General features: G+C 47.0%; 1 protein-coding gene across 3 annotated transcripts in view; it reads left to right on the top strand.

Annotated features, from left to right (window-relative positions):
* Positions 1 to 25555, top strand: part of LOC149358009 (uncharacterized) — a 91588-nt gene that overhangs the window by 47143 nt on the left and 18890 nt on the right. For all 3 annotated transcript variants that reach the window (XM_089585012.1, XM_089585011.1, XM_089585010.1), the window contains exons 2-3: positions 9856 to 10057; positions 24176 to 24279. In XM_089585012.1, the coding sequence (XP_089441138.1) occupies positions 9880 to 10057; positions 24176 to 24279 (282 nt within the window). In that variant the 5' untranslated portion in view covers positions 9856 to 9879. The remainder of the gene's footprint in view (positions 1 to 9855; positions 10058 to 24175; positions 24280 to 25555) is intronic.

Genomic DNA, 25555 nt, shown 5'->3' with positions numbered 1-25555 from the left:
TGAAGGCCGCTCCAAGGTCCGCTACTATGCAGCTCATGTTAGTCACCTACGAACCGGGAGATGACGTTTGGCTTTAGACGCCATTACGACGCCGAGATCTGTGTCATAAATTCTGGTGCCGCTACGCCGCACCTTTTGTAGTCATGCCGCGGCTCACTAACGTCACCTATGTCATCGTAAAGGTGACTTTAATGAAGTGCTGCTCACGGACGATGCAGCTGACTTACCTGGCTCGATTGAAACTCGGGAATCTTGGGCCCTCTTGACTCGCTGGAGAACGAGCTTCGTCTGCTCGGGGTCAAGTGTTACGCCGATTATGCTGCGTGGCGCACTGCTGTGCGCAGGGTAGACGAGAACGAGGTTGAAGCGCAAGAACTAGGGCTGCGGTTAGCATGACGCTGGCCATTCTCTATTCCCACCATTTTTCCCACCCGTCTTGTAAATAAACCCGTCATTGTAAAAATATCAATGCCACACAGAAAAGTAAAGAGCTTAATAAGGCTCCTTAACCCCACCTACGCTCATATTTTTCATTTGCCTGAACCCGTTTGAACCAGCTAGGTCATCTCCGAACCGGAGCGGAATGTCGCTCCAAAGCCGAACCCGGAGCTGAGCCCGAAAGGCGTGAACGTAGAACCCGAAGAACCCCAAAAAATTTAGGTTCGACACTCTGGTAGTTAGTAATAGCCTTATCAATTGTTAGAATTCCGATTATCCTTGGCGGTGCGGCTCGAGCCATCTTGGCTACATCGTGCCAAAATAAATGTGGCTTTTAAAAGCATGCAGGCAAAGCAACCTTTCCAGATCACGTAAATAATAGAAAAAAAAATTTTTGTCGAGCCCCAGCGCCAAAGGTAAACATATTTTCGAAATTATAAAAACTGGTATGTCTATCACTAGCGACCAGCTACAGATGCTAATAGCAAGAGGACATTTTAAATCTAATAGTTAAAATGTTAAGTAAGCCGCCGCGGTGGCTCAGTGGTTATGGTGCTCGGCTGCTGACCCGAAAGACGCGGGTTCGATCCCGGCGACCTCGGTCGAATATCGATGGAGGCGAAATTCTTGAGGCCCGTGTACTGTACGATGTCAGTGCACGTTAAAAAACCCCAGGTGGACGAAATTTCCTGAGACCTTCACTACGGCGTCTCTCATAGCCTTAGTTGCTTTGGGACGCTAAACCCCCATAAAGGTATACTGAAAAAGAGATATTTTTACCTAAAGAAACCTATTTCTGAGAATTACTTGAATTCTTCCCTGAAACACCTGTTATATATCAACGTTCATTTATAACCTCTCAGTGAACTTAAAAAATGACATTAACGTTTACCTCAAACAAAGAATTAGCGTTGTAATAAAGTTAAGCCGCTACCTGGGTCCTGGTTCAACAAGACTGCCGTTAAGAGGCATTAGGACTAAAACACTCGTGAACTCTGCAAGTGTTTTGTGCAGGGTGGTGGAAAGCGACTCACATGCTTTCATGTAGGCGGTGACCGTCAGTAAGAAGCATTTTATATAACAAGATAACTCACTAATTCGTTCTCCTTTTGATGCACACGTGCATTTAGTGTTTGTGTTTGTTTTATTTCCAGAATTATGTGCACTGCGTTAAGATTCTTTTTCGTTTAAATTCGCACGTCAAATTTATGACGCTGAGGTGCAAGCAACTGATGGCGTGTATTTTGGGTCGTCCTAAGTAGTAAACAGTATTTATGAGTTCAAAAAAAAAATTAAAAGCGCACTTTCAGCTATGATTTTGAAGGACTAAAAAGCCATTTCAAAAGGATTAGCACAAGAGAAACAAAAAAAATCTCTCCCTCTCCCGTAACCGAGAGTAGAGTAAGCATGAAATGTTTACGGGCAAACACACTGGTAGTAGATGGTACTAATGAAAATCTTGATATGGGTCTAGTGTTTAACACACCACACCACACATACTGTGCACTGGTCCATGTGGACGTAATTGTTTCCTTTGAGTGTCTGCGGAATCTCTTCCACCCTGCCTCGTCAGCTGTATCCGGTTCCTGTCAGGCTCCATTGCTCGGCTTAAGCAGCTGTCACGGTGGCGGCATTGAAATGCAGGACGATGCAGAAGCGTACGCGGACACGACGAGACGCAGGCCTGACAAGAATGTATATGCAGCGCGTTCGAATACTCCGCGAGCGTGTATACATATGCCTGCCAAAGGGGCAAACGTCATGAGCTGGAGGCCCAGCGGCCGGTCTTTTACATGCGTGAGTGTGGGACTGCGGCGCCATCCTTGGGGACGGCGCGGAAGCAGTGCGCCCAAAGCCCTTCTCGCCATGGAGCTACCCTGTTGCTCTAAGCGGCCCTCTCTCTTAGAGTCTCGTTAAATCTCGTACGGTGCCCGGATGCTCCCGTTTCAGCTCCCGGATGTGTGGAATTCAGTGCCCTGATGAGTGGTATTCAGTGCCCGGATGTTGGCTCTCGGTCTTGGCGTGACGTCACCGCATTGCCGACAACGGGAGCTAAAAGCATTTCATGCTTAAAACCGAACGCTTATTCTCGAATACAATTTCATTAAAGGCCTCTCCCTTATATAGAAAAAGGCCTAAAAGCACTAACAAAGATGTGAGAAGTCAATTTGAGTCTGGTAACAGTGAGCACTTTTAACTTGTGTGGAGGTGTGACAGCCCTTTGTATGATTAATGAGCTCCTTCAAAGGTTTCTACGACGCCATTCTTTGATTTTGAAAACTGCATAATCAAATATGTACCGATGAAAATGGCATAGTACGGCGAGCACTCCAAAGCGAAGAGTGTTGGTGGTTGCTCGCAGCGTGCTCTGCGATCCAAACGGCGATACAGACGAGGCATACGAAGAAGTTTCTTGTTTAATGCCGCGTTGGTTTCGTGTAAATTGTGTCTTTTATATGCTTTGTTCCCGACTTGACCTGGTCAGCACCCTACTGTCTGGGAGCGACGACGCACATTGTATAAACTTCTAACGCTATATACGCATTCATTTTCGCTGTCTGGTTTATAGCCTCGGTTGCGTGCATTTTAATCATACTCAACAATTCTGGACGAAAGCATTTTTTAACATTAAAAAGTTTATGAACGCAATTTTTCCATATATTGCAAGGTTTCACTATAACAATCATATAGCAGCAGATCTCTAGTCGGCAGGCTTGGATTTTTTTGCTATTCACGTTTTTCCTATCGTCAAAAGCGTTCTGTATTGGTTTTTCATGCAAACTTAACTGCTAGATGCGAGTGGTGAAGACACCTTAAAAGAAAAATTTTGCTATAAATCTGAAGATTGGACCATTGCCTTCAACCGTACCTTACGATTTTGCAATATTCAAAATTTTTGTCCTAGATTGTTCGACATGTGGTGGCGCCTAGTAATAACGCAGAACACTAAACACCATTCTTTGGCATCCTTCAAACGGCTACTTTAATATTTAGGGGCCTATCTGCTCGCATCACACACTTTAACATCATCAAAGAGGCCGCCCATTTGCTTCTTGAAGAGGAGGCCGAAATCTGTCTACCTTTCTTCGATGTCCTTAGCGAACCATGGAAGCTATCCTCTCGTGTGGCATTTAAAGGAAAATCGAGCTTACAGGCACTTGTCTTTGTTTAAACTCGACAGCGTATCTCCCCTTCGTACTGCAGCGGTGGCCAAGTGGTCTGATAAGTGTGGAGTGGACGGGCCCTACACTACTCCACTTAACACCGAGCCACGCGTGATGCAGCGCTTTACTCTATATTTCGTGAAATATTCCTGGGGATCACATTTTATTGTGAAAGCAATATTACGACCGGTTTCAGCACTTCGCGTCGGGGCGGCCGCAAGGCACCTTTGACCTTGAAGGGCGGCTCGAGGCGCTGCCCTCGCCGCGCTCTCGCCAGCTGCGGAGTGTGGAGAGGAGGCTGGAGAACGAGGAGGGGGGGGGGGGGGGGGGGTATAAGATGCGTTCGCTCGCTTGCCGGCTCCATCGTTATGCCGCCCGAAAAACAGAAAGGGAGGCTACGTCGGCTTGCCGAAGCCAGGAAACGACAACGGGCTTCGGAGACAGATGAAGAACGCGAACAGCGCCTTGCTAAGCGGCGCGCTCAATACGCTGCTAGACGGACGCACCGCGCCTCTGTCGAAACCGAATCGTCTACAACCGGTGATGATCCCGAATGGAACGCTATGGATGCTTACGCAACCTAACAGGTTTAACAAAAGCTAAACCTTAGCAACTTTTTTTTTCCAGTTTCTAATTATTACTTGCAAAGCACGTTGTGCCTTGCAGGTTCTGCGTTATTCCACAGTTAGTTTCTCTGATATTGCTTGCGACTGCATTTCGATAACAGAAGGTTTCTTGTGCTGTGAAAGGAAAATGTTGCGGCTTTACAGTATTGCCACTTCAGAGTCTTATAAACTCTCAGTGATGGCAAAACACAACGAAAAGCAATAAGCTCCTGTTCCCGACGGATAAGGCTAGAGCTTGTCAGTATAGAGACACATAGCCGGTGGACGATTAGTACAAAACAGCTACACATAAAACAGCGCTAGTGAATGGCTGATGTCTACTGCCCTACCCTGGGCTACGCTAATTGGAAAGGCCTGAAATTGTCCTCAACTGATTGTTTGCGCAACAGGGGCGCTTCGCGTTTTCCTTCCCCATTTCGGCATTTATGCTTATCTCTCTTCGTGAGCACTGTGCCTCTCGCTAACGGTGATGATAAACTTTAATGGCGCATGGGCATCTGTGACCAAAGAGCACCATGGCGCAAGGTGTTTTTGTCTACTCAGGTGGTGCCAAATGCCCATTTCTCAAGCATTTCCTCCCAAAGAAGCCGAGCACAAGGCCAGGGGAAAGCTTGTACCCATTGTATGACCAGTGGGTGCCCGGCGGCACTGGGTATGGAAGCACGCACCTCCTGCCTGCGAGGCCGATGCTCAAAACACTAGGCTACCGCTGCAGTCACTGTACCTCAAGACACCCGGACTGCTACTGCGGCAGCACTGGCCTTTTTGATGATGTACGAATGAGTGTGCGTAAATCACCAGCGTTAAGTGCTCATTTTGCACTCGCTTTATATTCATTCAATTCTGAACTCGTCGCTGCTCCGTGCACTTGTTGGAACTGCGAGGATACTACCAGAAGTACAGTCTTTGTCAAAAGTTTAGAGCCCAGGGGGTTTACTTATTAGCATTGCAGGGGGACTCCTGAAGCATTCTGGGAAGTCCTACCCATTGGAGGAGGCACAACCAGAAATCTTTTTACCTTCAGGAAATATAGAGCGCTGGAGATGCATTACGAACCACACAGTGAAGCTCAGAAGCAAACCCCCTGGGCTCCAAACTTTTGACAAAGGCTGTACTATCAGCGTCAAATGAAACGCGAACAAAACAACTCGAACGTGAGCACAAAAAAACAAGCATATTAGAGGCTGGAGGTGAAATACAGGCGTGGCCTATTAACATTTCAGCAGAGCGGACTTTTCGGCTTCGACGGGAAAATGAACTGCTCATGTATTTTGCCTCCCTAGTATAATATCTGCGAGTTGTGCTGTTCGCGTTTCAATTGGCTTGTTCGCGTTTCAATTGACGCTGATAGTATATGCTACGCACTAGGCACACCTCGATGTTACGGAGCTCCATTCCGTCTTCAGGTTCATTCACTCCCATATGTCCTTATCATCAAAACCAACGTTATACAACACTGTCTGCATACTTCCTACCGGTTATGAAGCTTCTAGGAAACGCACTGAAAACCTTTCTATGCCACATTGAATGTTCACGCCAGGTATCGCATCGACTGGAGAGCACTGCGTTTTATTAGGGAGCTCGGTACCACTGGGAGGAGACTAAAGCGTCCTGCACAACGATCACGAAAACAATATTAACCCTTTGAGCCTAAATATACAGGAATCCATGGAAAAAAATCTCAACCTCCAAATTATGCCAACTAATGTGCCCGCATTCGAAGGACGATGTCAAAATATGTTTGCGGCGCTGAAATTTGATAAATAGGTATGTGGCGAATTCAGGCCGTTTCGTTGATTTCGTACAACTAGACCGAGTGGCGTGGAAAACCAGTTCGAATGCCTTCTTCGTAATGGATGGCGTACAAAGAGTTGCCGTTGCTTGGACTTGCGCAGGTTGCATTTAAAGCCATGGGAATCTATCTGACCTTGCCAGTGCAGTCGCTTTCTCCGGCTACTTGGCAATATGGCCTTTTCGTGACATTCTCTCCTCATCTATTTCACAAGTTTTTTTTCGACTAGTGCAACGAAAAAACTCAGACTGTCGTTGGCTTCTTCGACTGTCCTCCCCGTCATCACTGCTGCCAGGCAAGTTCAAAGTCTCACACCTTCGTAAAATGTACAGGGAATGTAGGTCATCCTTGCCGCCGTCACTTGTACGGCAACTCACATAGAAGACAGCAAATAAGTTGGTCCTTGAAGCACCCACTTGAACAATAGAAAGAAGGGGAGAAGCTTCAGTCCGCTGACCACGGTTTCGAGAAAAGGATTTGTCTCCGTCGCGTACCTTGGCGAAGTTTATATGGTCCCTCCTTGCGAGGAGGTAAGGCAAGCGGGATGAGGCAAAAGGGAGCTGTTGTTGTGAAAAAGATGTCGAATTTGTATACGTTGTCTTGAAAGCGTCTTTACGTGGAAGTACGGTTGCTTTGGTCTGGGTTTACCTAGGTTTAGCTTTTGCATCATGCATATGAGCTGTCACGACATCTGAGAAAACACGTGTCATTAAATTAGCTGACTAAAGTTGTAACAACTTCTGTTAAGCATGCGCTGTCAAGAGAGACGGTTGAAATTCCTGAATAGGATGAGTTTCAATATATTTTGTATGGCAGATACGATTTGGGTCAAATGACCAATGGCACAAATTCGTGGGAAAGCAGAAATGGAGAAATCATTTGACAAAACGAAGCATTTCAAGCGTTTCGTTTCGTCTGTTTCATGGACGTGACAAATGGAAACTATTTTTGATCCAACAAATACCTTCCTATTCTTCCAGAAACAGTTCTCCCAAAATGAGAGACGAATCTTTGAACACTGGCTAGGAGCGCGCATTTGCTCCCCTCCTTTTTTTTTGCTTTTCACCGCTTCCTCACAGAGCACCAAAATTTTTTATCGGAAACGATGGCTACTGGAAGCATATTGGCATCAAAGTTCTTATCCACGCTTCATGAAGAGATGAATACATGAGTAAATGAGCTCACTGAGCTCAGTGACTCGCTGCGCGTTAAAGTGTGAAAGTTCGCACTTGTCTTATAGAAAATGCCGGTCGGCAAAAAAAATGGCGCCGCACCGTATGTTATGACTCGGGCGCTAAGCATGCACACACAAGTGTTTTTCTCTTTCTTTCCTATTTGTGTGAGCCTCCCGGATGTTTAACGAGTTCTACATATGGGCAAAAGCAACAGCTGAAACGGCGGCGTAAGGCTGCCATCTAATCGTGGTACAAGAACTACTCCCTTTTCCTGAACCTTGCTGTTAAAAGTGCGCCGCTCTGCCCCATAATTGACAGTAGCACCTGTCGCTGGCACCACTTCTGTAGGGGAAGCTTCGTAAGCAATAATAAAACGCGACCAAAGGACTCCGGGAACTCCAGCATCAGTTTAATTAGTCAGCTTACTGCTAGTTTCAAGAGTTCAGGTGAAATATTTTCAGGCAATTTAATTTTTTTTTCGAGACATTTGTTTTCACTAGGTATTCTTAGAAGTGCCGCTTCAATAGAAGCGACATTCATGCTCCGTCTATCTTCACGCAAAAGGCGACGCCATGTTGCATATCTTCCTTATGAACAGTTGAAAATAACACTTGTTTTCGAACTGCCACGTATACTTTCAAGCGCTGGCCGTCGTCATGATAAAGTGCTACTCGATTGAGGCATCAATTTGCATTCATTCACTCCGAAGAGTACCGATGGGAGGAAGCGTTTGACGACCTGCGACCTAGGCAGTAATTTATTTATTGGCGTTTTAGATATCTTTTTGATCTTAAATCTTGAAGCTGAAGGTGCAGTGACAGATAAGAAAAAAAATAAATTAATAGCATAGACTTATTGCCGATGCAGCAGTAGCCATTTCTTGGATGTGATTGGGTTGTTTGAAAAAATTCTGTTAAGACGGTGCTCTACTCCTATCGATGATACCTTGTACATTAGGTGGTTTTGCTGTACTGCACACAGCTTATTCTTGCAACCAGTTCGAGAGAAACTATGCATTTATTCGAATAGTGCACTGCATTACGCACCAAAAATCACCCTGAAGAGATATTAGCGTGTCACCTTTTTGTTATTTGGAAAAGAAAAAAAAATTAATAGCATAGACTTGTTTCCGATGCAGCAGTAGCCGTTTCTTGGATGATATTGGGATGTTTGAAAAAATTCTGTGAAGACGGTGCTCTACTCCCATTGATGGTACGTTGTACATTAGGTGGTATTGCTGTACTGCACACAGCTTATTCTTGCAACCAGTAATTATTATGGGCATAAAAAGCGTCTCAGAGTGCAAGTACCTTGGTGTTTATTTTATGCAGACTCTTAAATGGAACACACACATACAGCAGACAATATCTAAGGCAAGTAAAATGTTTTACTTTATTCGCAGAAATTTCAAATCAGCATCAAAAGATGTTAAAGAAACACTCTATTTCTTGCACGTCAGGTCTATCCTCGATTACGCCTCCATTATTTGGGACCCATATCAGGCATACTTGATTGAAGCAATAGAAAAACTCCAAAATCAGGCTGCACGCTTCGTATCGAATAATTATAACCCCTTCCAAAGTATCACTGAGATAAAATCGCTGCTGGGCTGGGAACCGTTAAACAACAGAAGAAAAAATTTGAGACTTAAATTCTTCCACCGCATCTTCTATAATCAAACAGGAATTGATAGCCGTAACTACCTTTTGGAACCAACTTACGTCTCGACTCGGCACGACCACTCCAAGAAGGTGCGCGAATACAATACTAACACAAACAGTTTTTCTAAATCATTCTTTCCACAAACTGTGAAAGACTGGAACTTGCTGCCGGAAGAGTGTGTTTTAGTCTTTGATAATCGCGATTTTTACTGTCGACTGTATTCCTGACAATCTAATCCTTTCCTACTATTGTTCAAGATTTCTGTTACCTTTAATAATGTTCACTTATTGTTTTGTTTTACTTTGATGTTAACTTCGCTTAATGTTCTTGTTGCTTTTTGTGTGAAAATGAATGCGTTGTTTTGAAACTGTCTCCCCTGCGGTAATGCCTTCGAGGCGACGCAGGTATTCTGTAAATAAATAAATTTGAGATAGCTTTTTGATCTTAAATCTTGACGCTGAAGGTGCAGTGACAGATAAGAAAAAAAAATAAATTAATAGCATAGACTTGTTGCCGATGCAGCAGTAGCCATTACTTGGATGAGATTGGGATGTTTGAAAAAATTCTGTTAAGACGGTGCTCTACTCCCATCGATGGTACGTTGTACATTAGGTGGTATTGCTGTACTGCACACAGCTTATTCTTGCAACCAGTAATTTATTATGGGCGTTTGAGATAGCTCTTTGATCTTAAATCTTGACGCTGAAGGTGCAGTGTCAGATAAGAAAAAAAATAAATTAATAGCATAGACTTGTTGCAGATGCAGCAGTAGCCATTACTTGGATGAGATTGGGATGTTTGAAAAAATTCTGTTAAGACGGTGCTCTACTCCCATCGATGATACGTTGTACATTAGGTGGTTTTGCTTGATGAAAGGACCGATTGTTCTAGGTCTGATGTTTTCATAAAATCACATGGTTTGAAAATATCCAACCTTCCGTGAGGTCTTAAAATAGTTTCCTTCCTGAATGTGGACTCGATCCATACTTCTGACGCAGATTGACGACTCCGCCGCCCTCACCATGAGTGAATTTCATGCCCGGCTGAAACGCTACGCAGCGGGCTTCCAGCAGCGCGGATTACTGCCTGGCGACCGCGTCTGTGTCCACATCGGCAACAGCGTCGAGAACTTCGTCGCCATGTGGGGCTGCGTCGTGGCTGGGGCGAGCATCGTCCTTGCGAAGCCTTCACTCACCGAACGTACGTTTTGGTTTTTAGTGCGAAAGCGCTTCACTAGCAAAGCTTTAGAACCCTAGGTATGTGTAAAGCATCCATCTTGTAGAGGCGCCCAAATCTTTAGCTGGCGTGCGCGAGCGGCGACTTTTCTGCTCGTCAGCGCCATATGACGGAGCGAAGTTGGAAATAGGATGAGGCTAAGTGAATTCTCACAAAGCCCTCTCAGCTGGGGCCGTCGTCTGCTACGCTGTCCTTCTTAAGGACGTCACCCCTTCTTATCGCGTTTCGACGAGCAGGCAGCGTGTGTAGGCCAATGGTTTTGCTCGCATTTTACGTTCCGAAGAACAGCGTTGTAGCAACCAAGCGAGGAAATAAAAGTGAAAGATAGGCCGAACACGCCAAATCATGCAATAAGCCGGAGAACATGGGTCATTACCATTACGAATGTAGAACATGGGTCATTATCGTTATGAAAGGGTTATCACTAGCTCAGGCAACAATCTGCAAGTCTTCTTTTGTTTTCCTGGTGAGGTAGCGAGGAGCATCTTCGATCCGACCTTCGTTCTAGTAGGCACGTATGATTCTGCCCACTGAATCCCCAGCCACTCCAGTTGCTTTAGCATCTCCTTCTGTGATGAGCCGCCCAATGACATCCCTATAATTCGGAGCCTTGTCGCTTGACATACACGGAGTGGCATCCTAAAAACTGTTCCGAAGTGCTGCGAGCACGGCTGCAGAGCAGCTTCACTTCAGTTTCACAGCGGCCTTTTAGTTTCGTCGCCACGCTGAAGCATAAAGCACGCAGAGTGTTGATAAGCGCCCTTCGTGCAGATGAAAAAAAGCTTTCGCGTCAGCAGTAACACATGAACTATATATGTTCCCCGGCTTATCGCATGGTTGGGAGTGTTCGGCCTATCTTTCGGTTTTATTTCCTCGCTTTGTTGCTACAACGCTGTTCTTCGGAACGTAAAATGCGATCAAAACAATTCGTCTACTCACGCTGCCTGCTCGTCGAAACGCGATAATAAGGGGTGACGTCCTTAAGAAGGAACAGCCTGGCAGACGACGGGCACAGCCGAGCGTGCTTTGTGAGCATGCGCTTAGCCTCATCCTGTTTCCAACTTCGCCCCGTCATATGGCGCTGACGCACAGAAAAGTCGCCGCTCGCGCACGCCCGTTAAAGATTTGGGCGCCTGTACCTAAAGCCCCTTGATTATCAAGGGCCTTTACTTGGACCTTTCACGGAGCGCCAGCGGCGGAATCCTTGCGGGCAGCTGCTCTGTCAACGCGCGGCACCGGCACTCACCCTCCCCCATTCCTCTCCCCGCGCGGCTGCCGATAGTAGCTGCCCGCAAGGGGCGAACCGGAACCCCCCTCTCCGCGCGCGGCTGGCGATAGCGGCTGATGATAAGATTTTGCTTACGGTTGCCCTTGATGCGGTGTTACTTCAAGTGCTTGTGCACGTCCTGCTCGGTTTAACTACGAAAAAACCCTACCAGCTTATTTTCAGTTCGAAGGCTGGTCATATTGAATATACTTGGAACTACATTTATAATATGGGTTTCTATGGGAGCTACTGTGCCGGGAGCTGAAGACGCTACGGCTCATACTGTTCAGTAGGATCTTGATGTGGGCCAGTTGACACATTTTATGAAAAGTTCACGCAGAGCGAATAAGAACGCAAACACCGTGATAGGACACGAACACACACGACACACGAGGACACACGCAGCGCCAGCACTGCTATCCGTAATCCAGCTGGAGATGTAGAACTTTCTTTAGTATTCTGGTTTTTCAGGCCTTTGTCACTCCATGTGTTCACAGGAGGTGGCAGACGCACGCTTCAGCGGGCGGCGTTCAACATTTCAGGCATGTTGGTGTTGTTGCGTCTGAAGCAATTGCACATATCCACGGTGAGGGATTGGCCATAGTTTGGTTTACGCACGCGCTGGGTACCGCTTCTTCATTTCGGCTGGGGCTGGACAAGCAGTTCCTACAGTCTGGACCAAAAATACGCACCATACTCCTTTCTTCGAAAGATTCCATATCAAAGACAACCTTTCGATGCGTTAGCTGTACCCCAAGGCCGTCACCAGATTGATGGAGCAGTCGACTTCTGCGGGACACCTGCGGGGCGCAATGACCACTTCCAGTTCCCAGCGTGCTCTTCCTGCATCATCAGAATCAGCGATGGATGCTATCTTTTCTCCCAAGGTACTCGATGCGGCCCTTGCGGAAAGTAAGCGCTCGTCTTCACCAATGCCAGACGGCATCAGATATGCTGTTCTGTGCCACATTGGCCACGACGCACGAGGAGAGCTACTCAACCTTTATAGCCATTCATGGCAAGGCGCTGTTGTTTCCCCCTATTTGAAATACAGTAGGCTGATAACATTACTTAAGCCAGGAAAAACCCCGCTCGAGCTCACATAATACAGGCCAATAGCTTTGGCCAGTTGCGTGGGAAAAATCATGGAAAGAAGGAATCTGACGCGCCTTCAGTGGTAAATTGAGTTCTGTAAAGTGTGCCCAATGCCATAGCGGGTTTTCGGCGTGGTCGCTCCTCTATAGACATCATCGACCTTGTGTCCACAGTTAAGCAATAGAAACGCCAGAAGCGCACGTGCGTGGCATTTTTTCTTGATGTCAAAGGCGCTTACAATAACGTAACACATGAATGCATCCTTGACGCTTTAGAGGCTGTTGGAATCGGTGGTCGGATGTTCAGGCGGATAAAAAGCTATCTGACCAAAAGGTAATTTTTTATCGTGTGTGAAGATGGCCCGGCACCTGAGCATTACACCTACCTGGGCGTGCCCCAGGGTGGTGTTCTCAGCCCGACTTTGTTTAATTTACACTCATAGCACTCCCAGAGGGCATACCTAATACTGTTCAGATCTTTATGCACGCAGACGATATCTCCATTTGGGCCTCCTCTGTGACGCGCCTCTTGGTGCGAGCAAGACTTCAGCGGGCAGCGATCATAACTTCCTCCTATCTCCAGGAGCAAGGACCGAGCTTTTCAGCCGAGAAGTGCGCGTATGTGGCATTTACATGCAAATGTATAACTCCATATACAGTAACTATCAACGGCCATACTATTTTTCATTGCACCTCAGTTCATCGTTCTCTAGGATTTATGATAGACCGGAATTTATCATGAAGCCCCAATTGCACCATTTTTTGAAGAAAAAGTTAACCTCTATCGCTCACGTGCTCCGATTTCTGGGTGGAAAATTATGGGGCCCATCATTTAAGTAGATACCGCAGCTGTACAGAGCTGTACAGAGCTGTACAAAAAATCCCTTTTGGGATTTTTTGACATACAGTGCACCCGTGCTGGCGAACACATGCAAGACGAATTTGCGTGCCCTCCATGCTGTGGAAGGTCAGGCTCTTCACACATGCCTGAGTCTCCCTAGCTCCGCATCAACAGTTGCAACCATTGCAATCGCAAATGACTGCCCATTTTCGACGTCGACGTATACAGCGCGTCCAGGCTAACTTTATTTTATTTTATTTTATTCAATACTACCAGCTGCCAGCCAAGGGCTAAAAGATAAAATATTTGAGGTGCAGCAGGGAAACCACTCACATACACCTACCAACCGGCTTGAGCATCATAGGCTATTTTTTGTTTTCCAATTAATTAATTAGGAATTAAGATAATCTTTCTAAACGCTTAAATATTGACTTAAGACAGCAAATGTGAATCGCAAAGTTCGAGAGAACCTTCAGAAACCCCAATTCTATTCATTTCCGATAAAGAAAGCCTCACGTGTATCGTTTGCAAGCTCCAGAGAAAGTCTGCGAAATACAAAAAAAACACGTGACTAGCGCATTCGCGCGCCACGATTGTGCTGCTCTCAATCCTGGCTTCAGTGAACGAAATCAGCTGCTGGCAAGGCGCGACGACCCCACTCCTCCGGCAGGGCGATATGTCGACGGTGGTTGCGGCATGCGCGGGCTTCCCAACCATCGTCGACATATCGGCCTGCCGGAGCAATGAGGTCTTCGCGCCATACCAGCAGCTGATTTCGTTCACTCAAGCCAGGATTGACAGCAGCACAATCGTGGCGCGAGAATGCGCTAGTCAAGCGATTTTTTTGTATTTCGCGGACTTTCTTTGGAGCTCGGAAAAAAGATACACGTGAGGCTTTCTTTATCGGAAATGTACAGAATGGGGGCTTCTGAAGGTGCTCTTCAACTTTGATATTCACATCTGCCGTCTAAAGTCAATATTTACGCATTTAGAAAAATTATTTTAATTACTCCTTAATTAATAGCAATACAAAAAATTGCCTAGATGCGCAAGCCGGCTGGTAGCTGTATTTAAGTGGTTTCCCTGGCCTACCTCAAATATGTCATTTTTTAACCCTTGGCTAAAGTTAGCGCGGACACCCTGTATAGTTCTTGACACACTGCGGATTCACATTTGTCATCTAACAAGAACTCCCCAGCATCACCTTGTGTATACCGGTACAGAGATCGCACGCAGCGTTCTCAACGATAATAGCAACCAACCAGTCGTCCATCCAAACACAGTTCACCGCGGCGGCACGGCCTTTTTCTTCTCTGTGTTGTCTGCGGCAGCCATGTCTGCGCCTTAAAATTCCGGGGATATCGAAGAAATCGGCTCTATCAACGCCGGTCCTTAAACAGTTAACACTCTCCCTACTACACGCCGAGTGTAGTGATCGCACTCACGCATATACAGACGGCTTGGTCTCATATACTACTTCAGCTTGCGCCGTGGTCATTCCTGCGAGACAGGCCTGTATTAACCAGCTAATTTCGCATCGGTCAACCTCCACCGGTTCAGAATCGGCCGCTCTTCGGGCAGCTGTGCGCTACACCGGTGCACGAACACCCAATAAGTGGTCTGAGTTCTGCGATTCAAAAGCTACCCTACAATGTCTGAATCCTGCTTTACGCCATGGTGACCACGGGAAACTCGTAGCGGAGATATGCCATCCACAACGCTAGGCACGTGGAGATGGCCATGACATCATCTTCCAGTGGCTGCCAGGACACAGTGGCATAGTCGGAAACGTGGAAGCTGATGCTGCAGCTCGATCGGCCCACAGCAGTGCCAACATGTACGGACACCACTCACAAGAGCCGACGCAGCGAGACATCTGCGAGTACTTGGCCGAAACGAGACTTTAGCGTCATGGTCTACCCCTGCAAACTCGGCATGCCGTTTATACCGCCTCGACCCAATCCACCGTCCAGCCTTTCTCGCTGCGATGCTAGGCTCTTGTGTCGTCTGTGGCGGGGAGTGGCGTCTACAAATGCCTACTTCAACTTTGCGTGTGAGAACTGCGGGTGCGATGAGACAATTAAGCACCTACTTTGTGATTGCGCTTGGTTTGATCCTTGTCCTTTTACAGAAACAGATTCTCGGTCCTTCGACAAAATCTTCATCGCAGAGGACAGCTGTGAAGGCGCTTTCAAAATTCTTGAAAAGCTCAGGATTGACTTCAAGGCTGTAAACGTTCAGAGTGTGCCCAGTGTACCCTCTTGGTTACGGACTACGGACATGTGGGAAGTCCCTTTCTATCTCTCTCTTCGTCCCCCTTCCCACGTGTAGGGTAGCATACTGGGCGTCGTCTAGATAACCTCCCTGCCTTTCCGTTCATCATTCTCTCACTCTCATCACCAACATAATTCTGAAAAACTGCGTCCTAGTGGAGTAAATTTACTTAACTGATGGACTGGTGCGCGCCAGCTTGCTTCTCGTGCTGCCACTATAAGGTACCTCGGTGATCACTGCGGCTTGCTGCCAGGAACGAAGAGGCCATAACACTCGACGTTTTGTGCATCCTCGATGCTTCAACACGTGCATTTAAAGCTAGATGACTTGTGTTCAGCGCATTACATTTGAGCATTACGGACAGGTAGACTGACTGCATTAGTGATTCGACACGCACAAACTGCGCTCGAACTGTTTTTTTTTCGGAACCAGAAGAAAAATTCGAAATACCGGCACTATAGATGACGAGCTCAGTACCGACAGTCAGGCGGGAAAAAGACGCTTTGGAAAAAGACGCGTGGGACTTGAAGACCATGTCATAAGTGTGCAATGTTTCATGCGCATGCTTATTACTGCACATGTGCAGGGTTATGCACATGGCTTGCTGCTGTGAAACACTGTGGAACATGCATGGACTTTGAACTGCATGTTGTATCCCGCCCACTGTTCGATGTAAATCCTATTAATGACGCATTATGGTAGTCTAGCAACATTACGGCAACTAGACAGTCCAAAGCGTGGCAGAATTGCATTTCAGAGGTGGCAGTTACTTTGAAACGTAAGCTGGCAGCTGTCATTAAATCAGGCATGAGGGTGTCACCTTTTTAGATCTTGAGGGCTTGAAGAGGAAAGCGTCTTATACCTCGCCCATATGCGCAAGGATAACCTTTGCGGAGCCATCTTTGCGACCTTCTTGTGTTGACTGTAAACGCATCTGAGTCGTGGCGTCGGGAGTCGAAAACGAAATGTTGCGCGAACAAATGCTTATCAATTGGAGCGGAAGCAAATAGACAATATATGACATCTGAATTGCACGGGAGTGACATTCTAAAGTTTTGTCTTCCAAATATCATAACCTGTTTCACAGTGCGTTCGGCCGCGCGGTAAGCGTAGGTATTTAAACCATGCTGCCCGGCCGCCGTCAGGCTCTTATTCTGCGCCGTTTTTTTACGTTGTTTACTCTTTTGGCTCCTCTTTTCAGCGTAAAAATGAATTCGTGGACGCCACAAAAATTTTATTTTGCAGGGCTGTCAGTGCCATTATTTCAAGAAGATAAATTCCAAACCGGAGAGAAAAAGTGGCTGGATGGTTCACCAGGCATATTGTCTATTTTGCTACTCTGCTCAAGCAGTGGGTGTTAAAAGAAACATTAGAGAAAAAGTAAACAAACAAAGCGCCGTGTCAGCGTTGTGGTGGGCCAAAAAAAAAAACGAAAAGAAAATGTGCACACGTGTATATCTGATGGTTCGAGTCTATGGCATTTACGAAGGGCGCCCAGAAAGTAATGCCCCTGGATTTTTCTTTTCTGAGGCGCTGCGTATTAAAAATATAAGAAATTCGGATGGAGTGTAGCCACATTTCACCTAGTCGCGTCTTCCTTGTCGATGCAATCTCCGTCCACTCCTACGGCTTTAAGACAGCCCGAAATAGAGTTAGCAAGCAGCTATTGTATCAGGCTGTTTTTTTTTCTGGCTTAACCAATGCTTTCTTTGAAAGAATTACGCCCTCATCCTCAAATCAGGATCCTCGGAGGGCATTCTTCTATGTCACAGAGATGAAGAGATCATACAGAAGCATAGTCATGGCGACATGACTGGCATAACTGCGGGCTTTGATGTGATGTAAAAAAAAATGTACCGTGGATATCTTTCTCCGCTTTCCGCTTAACTTAACATCAAGCAGGGCTTCTGTCGGTAGCAGAACTTCTGTACAGAGCCCACAGGTGTCTCTGAATGAGAAGCACAGCTTACTTTTCTGCTGTTACGAATGCAATCACAGCTCGTTATTTGTAAAGCGAATCAGACATACGTAATGCTATAAACTATACCGGGTGGTTCAGCGAACACTCAAAAATAATTATAAATAGGCTTTTGGGGGGTAAAATATGGCTTTTGCGGTAGTGTCACCAGTGTTGGCGGACACCAGAAAAGCGATGTATTGACTTAAAGAGTCAGCTGTGTAACTAATTTTTAATAATTACCATTTTAACTAGTAAGGTTAGGCGCCTAGTTGCAATTAGAGATTTTTAGCCTGTCGATAGTATAGCCATACCGGTTTTTAGAAATTCGAAAACACCCGCCGTCGTGGCGAGTGGTTACGGTTCTCGGCTGCTGACCCGAAAGATGCGGGTTCGATCCCGGCTGCGGCGGCCGAATTTCGATGGAGGCGAAATTCTAGAGGCCCGTGTACTGCACTCTAAAAAAAAGGTAGTTGAGGTTACTACATTTTGGGGTAGCAACGACTATCACATATATGACTACCTAAGTAGTAACTGTACGTAGTAACTGCAAGGTAGTAACATTTACTACCTCTGGAGAGAAAACACCTTAAGAAAAAAATCTAATGACTTTTGGCATTAGGATCTTATGCCTATATGATAATAATAGTGCAAAATAAGAGCCAAAATAAAAATATGCGAGCAAAAAAGAAAAAAAATCACCCACTGTCACGAGGATTCGAACCGCGGACCTCAGAGACTGTCTCTATTTTACCACGCTAACCACTACGCCACGCCACCAGACGTTAATCAACTTATGTGGCAAGATATGTGTAGCCACAGTTGTTTCTTGTTCTTTCCGTTGCGTGTAAATGTAGCAGCATCATCTACATTCTCGCACGGGACAACAATGTTGTTGAGAAGGACCTTTCAGTGGCCGATGGCCAATGACATAAGGAAATCTTCTGTGTTAACGAAAAAGAGTCTCTGCTGAGTTTTTATTGTCGAAAGACATGACTACCTGACTTCGTGGCGAATTTCTAATGTGTCACAAGGAGTGCATGAACAGTGGATCTTGTAGTAAACCAGAAGGAAAAATGAGCACAAGTCAGGCACAATCGCTTGGGGTTGGTGAAAAAGTGCAATTAAGAAATCAAACTAAAGAATGGAACACATACGCGCTGCGTATATTGTATTGAAAACAAAAAATAGCACTGGCAATTTTGCTAGATTTGCTGCCAATTAGGAAACCCTTTTCATTATATAAAAACATGGGGCATTGAGTAGAAATGTCACCGGGAATGTTCGTATACGTACATGTGCATATTCCGATCATCCATTTCCATATTGCCACGTATCATTGTAGTGTTTGTTCGTTCACGAAGTCCATTCCCAAAATAACGTCTCTCGAGCATTGCTGTAGGATCAGGAAGGTTGTCGCATAGGTTCTCCCATTTACAGTAACTCTCGCGGTGCAGCGTCCTGACGGCGTAATCAGGTTGCCACCTGCGGTGCGGATTAGCGGGCCATCCCAGGTTGTTGTTACCTTCCTGAGTCGGACAGCGAGTGGGCCACTCATGACAGAGTAGTCAGCTCCCGTGTCCACCAAGGCAGTAACCGCGTGACCGTCGACCGTAACTTCAAGGTCACTTGTTCGCGTTCTCGTATTGTACGTTGTCTTCGGTGTCCGATCTCGGCTTCGTCGAGTAGTGAGGCTGCGGTGGGCGTACTGCGACGTTACTTCACTGGGCAGCGGTAAAAGCTTCAAGTCTGACCGCGTCGTCGTCGTCGTCGTCGGTGTCGTCGTCGTCGGTGTTGTCGTCGTCGGTGTTGTCGTCGTCGGTGTTGTCGTCGTCGGTGTTGTCGTCGTCGGTGTTGTCGTCGTAGTTGAGGCATGGTCTTGAGTACTCGTCGATGGAGGATCTTTGTCATTGCGCTTAGAAGCAACCTCACCTCCAGAGGCTGCTTTATTTAGTTTAACCTTCGGGGGCTGGGGGAGCGTCCACGCACGGCGTAACCTCGGCTGGGAGATACAAAGCGCAGGGACGATGGCGACGGGGAACGTGATAGGCGGCTCGGCGATGAGTATTCTTCCCGACGTAAAAACTCCTCGATTTCGGCTGGTCGCTGGCCGGGTCGGGGTCGTGGAGCGTCGTAAGAGAACCCTCGGATGCCCAGTCTTCTGTATGGGCAGTGCCGGAGGACGTTACCGGCTTCGCCACAGTGGAAGCATAGTGGGCGGCGCTGGTCGGGAGTTCTCCACTCGTCGCATTTCCTCGGCTGCGCACGTCGCTCGTAGGACGGGCGGGTTGGGGCGAGTGGGCGGCGGTCCAACGCAGCTGGCTGAGGGCGATAGGGGCTTGGGTCCCGTCGTCGAGGTGCAGGACGGCGCACAGCTGCGGCGTAAGTCATGGCTGGGGGCTGCAGGGGCTGCGTGGGTGTCGGCGTTACACCCAAGGCCTGTTGAACCTCGTCCCGGATGACGTCAGTGAGCGATGAAAGTTGCGGCTGCGTTCCCGTTGGCAGCAATCGTCGGAGCTCCTCTCGCACAACTTCACGTATAACCTCCCGCAGGTTATCGTTGTTAGCGGTATCCATGCAGCTTGCTGACAAAAGGCGCTGCTGGCGGTCATACTGGCGGGCTCGGGCGTCAAGAGTTTTCTCCATTGTGGATGCCTCTTCTACGAATTCCGCGACGGTTTTCGGTGGGTTGCGAATGAGGCCGGCAAATAGTTGCTCTTTAACTACTCGCATAAGGAACTTCACCTTCTCTTCTTCCTTCATGCTCGCGTCGGCACGCCGGAAGAGACGCTTCATTTCCTCAGTGTACACAGCAACGGTCTCGTTTGGGTGTTGTATGCGAGACTGTAGCAGCTGCTGGGCTCTCTCTCCTTTCGCACGACGTTCGTGAAGATCTTTAGAAGGTGCCCCTTGAAGGTTTCCCAGTTCGTGAGGTTAGCTTCCTCATTCTCAAACCAGACTTTTGCTGGTCCCTCCAAGGCGAAGAAGACGTACCTAAGTTTCGTGGCATCGCACCAGTTGTTGAAGATAGCCACACGGTCGAACTGCTCCAGCCATTCTTCGGGGTCGGCGCCAGGCGAAGCGTCGAAGGTTGGTGTCACCCGGGGCTTGTGAAGAATGATTGGAATCGTCGTCTGGTGCAAGCTCATGGTAGACGTTGCGGCTGGCTTCCGCTTCCGGGTAGGGTCTGGCAGATTCCCGAACTCTGGTGCGCCCCCTTGCAGGCGTCGGCTAGCGCGGTGGACTGGACTCTGGTCCTGCGGTTGATGACTCAGAGGGCTGGCGTCACGGCTTGTAGGGGGTGTCCGGTACTTGGAAGGCTACCCAGCACCTCTACCAGATGTCACGTTGTAGTGACGGCAGTCCAGCGGTCAGGAAGACACCAGAAATACTTGCAAACGAAGCTCTTTATTTGGGCTGACTTGCGCCCGCAAAAGAGCTGACTCACTCGGTGGCGGCGTAAGCAACAAGCGTGCTCGTCAATCGTCGAACTACGAAAGCCCGCCGCTCGCGGCATCGCTCGCTTTAAAGCCGCGAAGAAACTTCCAGATAGCAGGACAAGATCCCTACAGTAATCTGGAAAAACCTAGATGCAGCCTTTCATGGCTGCGATCAATCGAGATTAGACTGGTCGCTTCTCGCGTCACGAAAAAAAATGATAACAGCCCTTTCCTGCAGCCTTGAGCGTGAACGAAGAAACGCTACAATGATACGTGGCAAAAGAACTGACTCACTCGGTGGCGGCGTAAGCAACAAGCGTGCTCGTCAATCGTCGAACTACGAAAGCCCGCCGCTCGCGGCATCGCTCACTTTAAAGCCGCAAAGAAACTTCCAGATAGCAGGACAAGATCATCTACAGCAATCTGGAAAAACCTAGATGCAGCCTTTCATGGCTGCGATCAATCGAGATTAGACTGGTCGCTTCTCGCGTCACGAACAAAAATGATAACAGCCCTTTCCTGCAGCCTTGAGCGTGAACGAAAAAACACTACAATGATACGTGGCAATATCAGGGTAGTAATGGATACTACCAGGGTTATAATGAGGTAGTGCAAGTGTAGTAACTGCCAAAAAACGTAGTAACAGCAGAAGTCACTACCTTGGTACTACTTAATTTTCTTTCGAGGTACTAACAAGGTCGTAGAAACATAGTACATAGGTAGTAAGGGTTAAAAAAAGGTTGTAACAGCAGCCGTTACTACGTTTTCACTACCTTTTTTTCTAAGAGTGTGTGCAATGTCAGTGCACGTTAAAGAACCCCAGATGGTGGAAATTTCCGGAGCCCTTCACTACGGCGTCCCTCATAGCCTGAGTCGCTTTGGGACGTTAAACACTAACAAACCAATAAACCAACCAATTTCGAAAATGCGGTTACCCTCGCCGATATGGCTCGACAAAATCTGGCTGCTTCGTGCGAAAATACATGGGCTTTATTTATGCAAAGCATGCAAGCAAAGCAACCCCTCCAGTGCGCGTAACTAGTCGAAAAAGCCAAATTTTGTCGAGCCACAGCGCCAACGGTAATCGCGTTTTCTAATTTCTAAAAACTGATATGGCTATTACTAAATACGGGCTACAAATCTCTAATTGCAACTAGGTGCCTAAGTCGGCTAGTTCAGACGTTAATTATTAAAAATTGGGTATCAAGCATACAACTTAAGACGATTCACCAGTTTTCTGGTGTCCGCCAGCACTGGTCATACTGTGCCGCAAAAGCCATATTTTTACCCCAAAAAGCATATCTATGAAAATTTTTGAAAGGGTTCGCTGAAACACCCGGTATATACTATAGACCAGATTCTTTTACCCTCACACGCATGCTGCTGGCGCGCCCCTACTCTCGACACCAGTCGCCATCTATCGGCGCGCGCGGCCCGATGGACTGCGGGTCGCGCCGGCGCCGCGCGTAGAATGTATGTTTACGTGTTCGCTTCTGTCAATGTTGTGCTTCATCATAACGTATGAGGGTGTGTGCTGTGCGTCACTATTCACATTTTCCCTCCACCAGACAGTACTGCGGTTATCTTGCGCGCAGTTAGTTGTTAACGTGACATCTCCGAGTTTTTTTCCGGTCATTTGGATGTGAGTAAGTGCGGCGAGGCAGTGCGCGTCTGTCTCGTTGTTTGTGCCCACCATTATGATATTGATATTGATGATTAGCGCTCGTGTCCTGTCTTCACTTTTTCTGGTTGGTTGGTATGTTTATGGGTTTTAACATCCCAAAGCGACTAAGGCTATGAGAGACGCCGTAGTGGAGGGCTCCGGAAATTTCGACCACCTGGGGTTCTTTAACGTGCACTGACATTGCACAGTACACGGGCCTCTAGAATTTCTCCTCCAAAGAAATTCAACCGCCGCGGCCGGGATCGAACCCGCGTCTTTTGGGTCAGCAGGCGAGCACCATAGCCACTGAGCCACCGCGGCGGCTCTTCACCTTTTCTGTGTCTCGTTTTTCGCGCTAGGTTTTTCAATTATGATATTCTGCTGGCCTAGGATTCTAAACACTCGCACCGCAGCGGCGACGCTGCCCCACCGAGCCGCTGGTGCAACGGCGCTGCTCAGGGAAATTCTGGAATAGTATTGCAAACAGCAAGGATTTTTCCCGCGGAGTAGTCGGCCAGGTAGCGTACAGACTGGAAACCGGCACTTCTAAGTAGATTTCTTCGCTGGCGTGTCGTTTGTTGCCGTCTTTTACGTGCGCTATCATCTATGATAATTTTAGGCACAGGAAAGTGGATTTATTGATTTGATTCAGTGGTGTATTAACTGCATAGGCGTGCTGCAGACTGAAGGTTGTCCCGACGAAGCGCGTGTTTTCGATTACCTCCTTGCGCTGAGGTTGCTCTAGTTCCCATTAAACACATTTCATGCACAGGATTGTAAGCACGACCGCTACCGATTTCAGTTGGTCTTTCCGCACGCATGTCATAGGGATCAAGGGGAGGGGGGGGGGGGGGTAAAGGGTTTACCGTAGTGTCTTTCTGCTTTTGCTATGTACCATAATCATAGGAAAATATGTGCGATTTTAATACATTCATTCACACTTAGCCAAACGCCTACGCAACGCTATCGTAAAAAATTTCATCAAGATATCTATTTTTTAGAGAGAGAAAAAAATGAATTGTCTTTACTTCCTGGACACTCCTCGTAATTATTTAATTAGTGTTTACGCTACTTCCTTTGCCGATAAAAGCTTAGGGCAATGCGCTGAGGCAGTGAAGTGTTTTCCTCAGTTACGGATTCAATTCTCTCGCAAGAAAGGTGCTTTAACTGAAATACTCGCCTTGAATACTCCTGAAATATAATTTCTCATTGTGCACTTGTTGTATTGCTTTTTAGAACATGAAAAACAGAAGTGTTTAGCCATCCGTCATGCGGTGGTTTTGATGCCTAAATTACGCGGGCTTGAAGAGAAGTTCAGTAATACATTGTCGTTTCTTTTACACAGGCTTGAAATGAAAAGGTTGGCGAGTAGCTTTGTGGCGTGTGCATACTGAAACTAACGGACTTTTTTGCAGGTGCAAATTACACAACAGTGGGAGCAAACGAGGATGAAGTGTAGGCGAACGCGAAAGTCGCTCATGCTTCTCTTCTTCAGAGTCTTGAAGTGCTACAGGAGATGTCGAATGAGGTCGTTCGAAATGTGCAGGGGAGTTGCGCTACCAGATCACCGACAGCGACAGCACCCACCTTCTGGTGGAACCAGCCCTGGCTGAGAAGGCTGCGAAGGCATCGGCCGATTTGCCACTAAAGGTCAGACATATAGAAAGCGAAATCGCCAGTTTAGAAGAAAGCACAAAGGAACCTTCTTTAGGTTTTGTATACAGGGTGTTTCCCCTAAGATTTCCCTCAATTTTTAGAAATAGGCTTTTTGAGTTAGAGGAGCGGTTTTTCGGCATAGCATTGCCAACGGTATAGCACATAGAATCGGTGTAGTACATCGATTCCAGCTAAGACGCACTAACTAGCAGGCTGGTTAACTACTACGGTATAGTTAGCTTGTTAACAAATACTGTCACCCTCGTTAATTATTCCGAGGCGTGTATCCCACCTTAAGCAATATCCATGACGGACAGAAAGCAACAACAGCTCACAATTAACCAATTTCAAAAATACGGGTACCCTCGGGGCTGGCGTCTTACAAATTTTGGCTATTTCGACTAGTTACATGCACCGGAGAGGTTGCTTTGCCTGCAAGCTTCTCGAAAGCGCATATATTCTGGCGCGATGTAGCCAAAATTTGTTGGCCCACAGTGCCCAGGGTAACCGCGTTTTCAAAATTCTAGAAGCTGCTATAGATACTGCTTAAGGTGGGCTACACACCTCTCAATAATTAAGGAGCCTAACAGTAATAGTTGAAAAGCGAACTCTTCAACATTAGTTAACGAGCCTGCTAGTTAGCACGTCTTAGCTGTATTCTGATGCACTGAAGCGCGAACAGCGCTATGCCGAAACAAGCGCTCTTTTAACCCAAAAACCACATGTTAAAAAATTGTTGAAAGCGTTCGGTAAAACACCCTGCACACTAGTGTATGCTGTCTCAGAGCCGTTCAATTCATTCACTGCTTTTCCTATTTTCCTGTCCCTCGCTGCATAACTTAAAGGGAAACTGCATAGGTTTCAGAAATTAACGAGCTTAAGAGGGTCGAATGCATGAAACCTGCAGGTAAAGCATGCTAAGTCTTTTTGGGCTAGCACTTGAAATAGTGAAGTAATCGCTGATTAAAATTCAGACACCCTTCAAGCTTCTCCGCAGCGCAGAGCGCCAAGTGGGGGGTGCATTATGACGTCATCGAAGGTATCGGTACATTTACAACGCACAAACGCCTGATTTGAAGGAAAAAAAAAAACCAACGTCACCGAAGGCGAACCCTGCTGAGAGTTGTTTGGCCTTCTACCAAGTCAGGGCAGGATGTGACTGACGACAGCGGTAATTTGAAATCATATCTTCCGTGACGTCACGCTGAATTTTTTTGCACTTCTTCCGTGCATTGAGGAGAAGCGCAAAATTCAATCGTCGATTACATCA

This window comes from Amblyomma mixtum, chromosome 3 (genome assembly GCF_055824585.1).
Source record: "Amblyomma mixtum isolate Tamu chromosome 3, ASM5582458v1, whole genome shotgun sequence".
Lineage (NCBI taxonomy): Eukaryota > Metazoa > Arthropoda > Arachnida > Ixodida > Ixodidae > Amblyomma > Amblyomma mixtum.
This window is presented reverse-complemented; position numbering and strand designations above follow the sequence as displayed.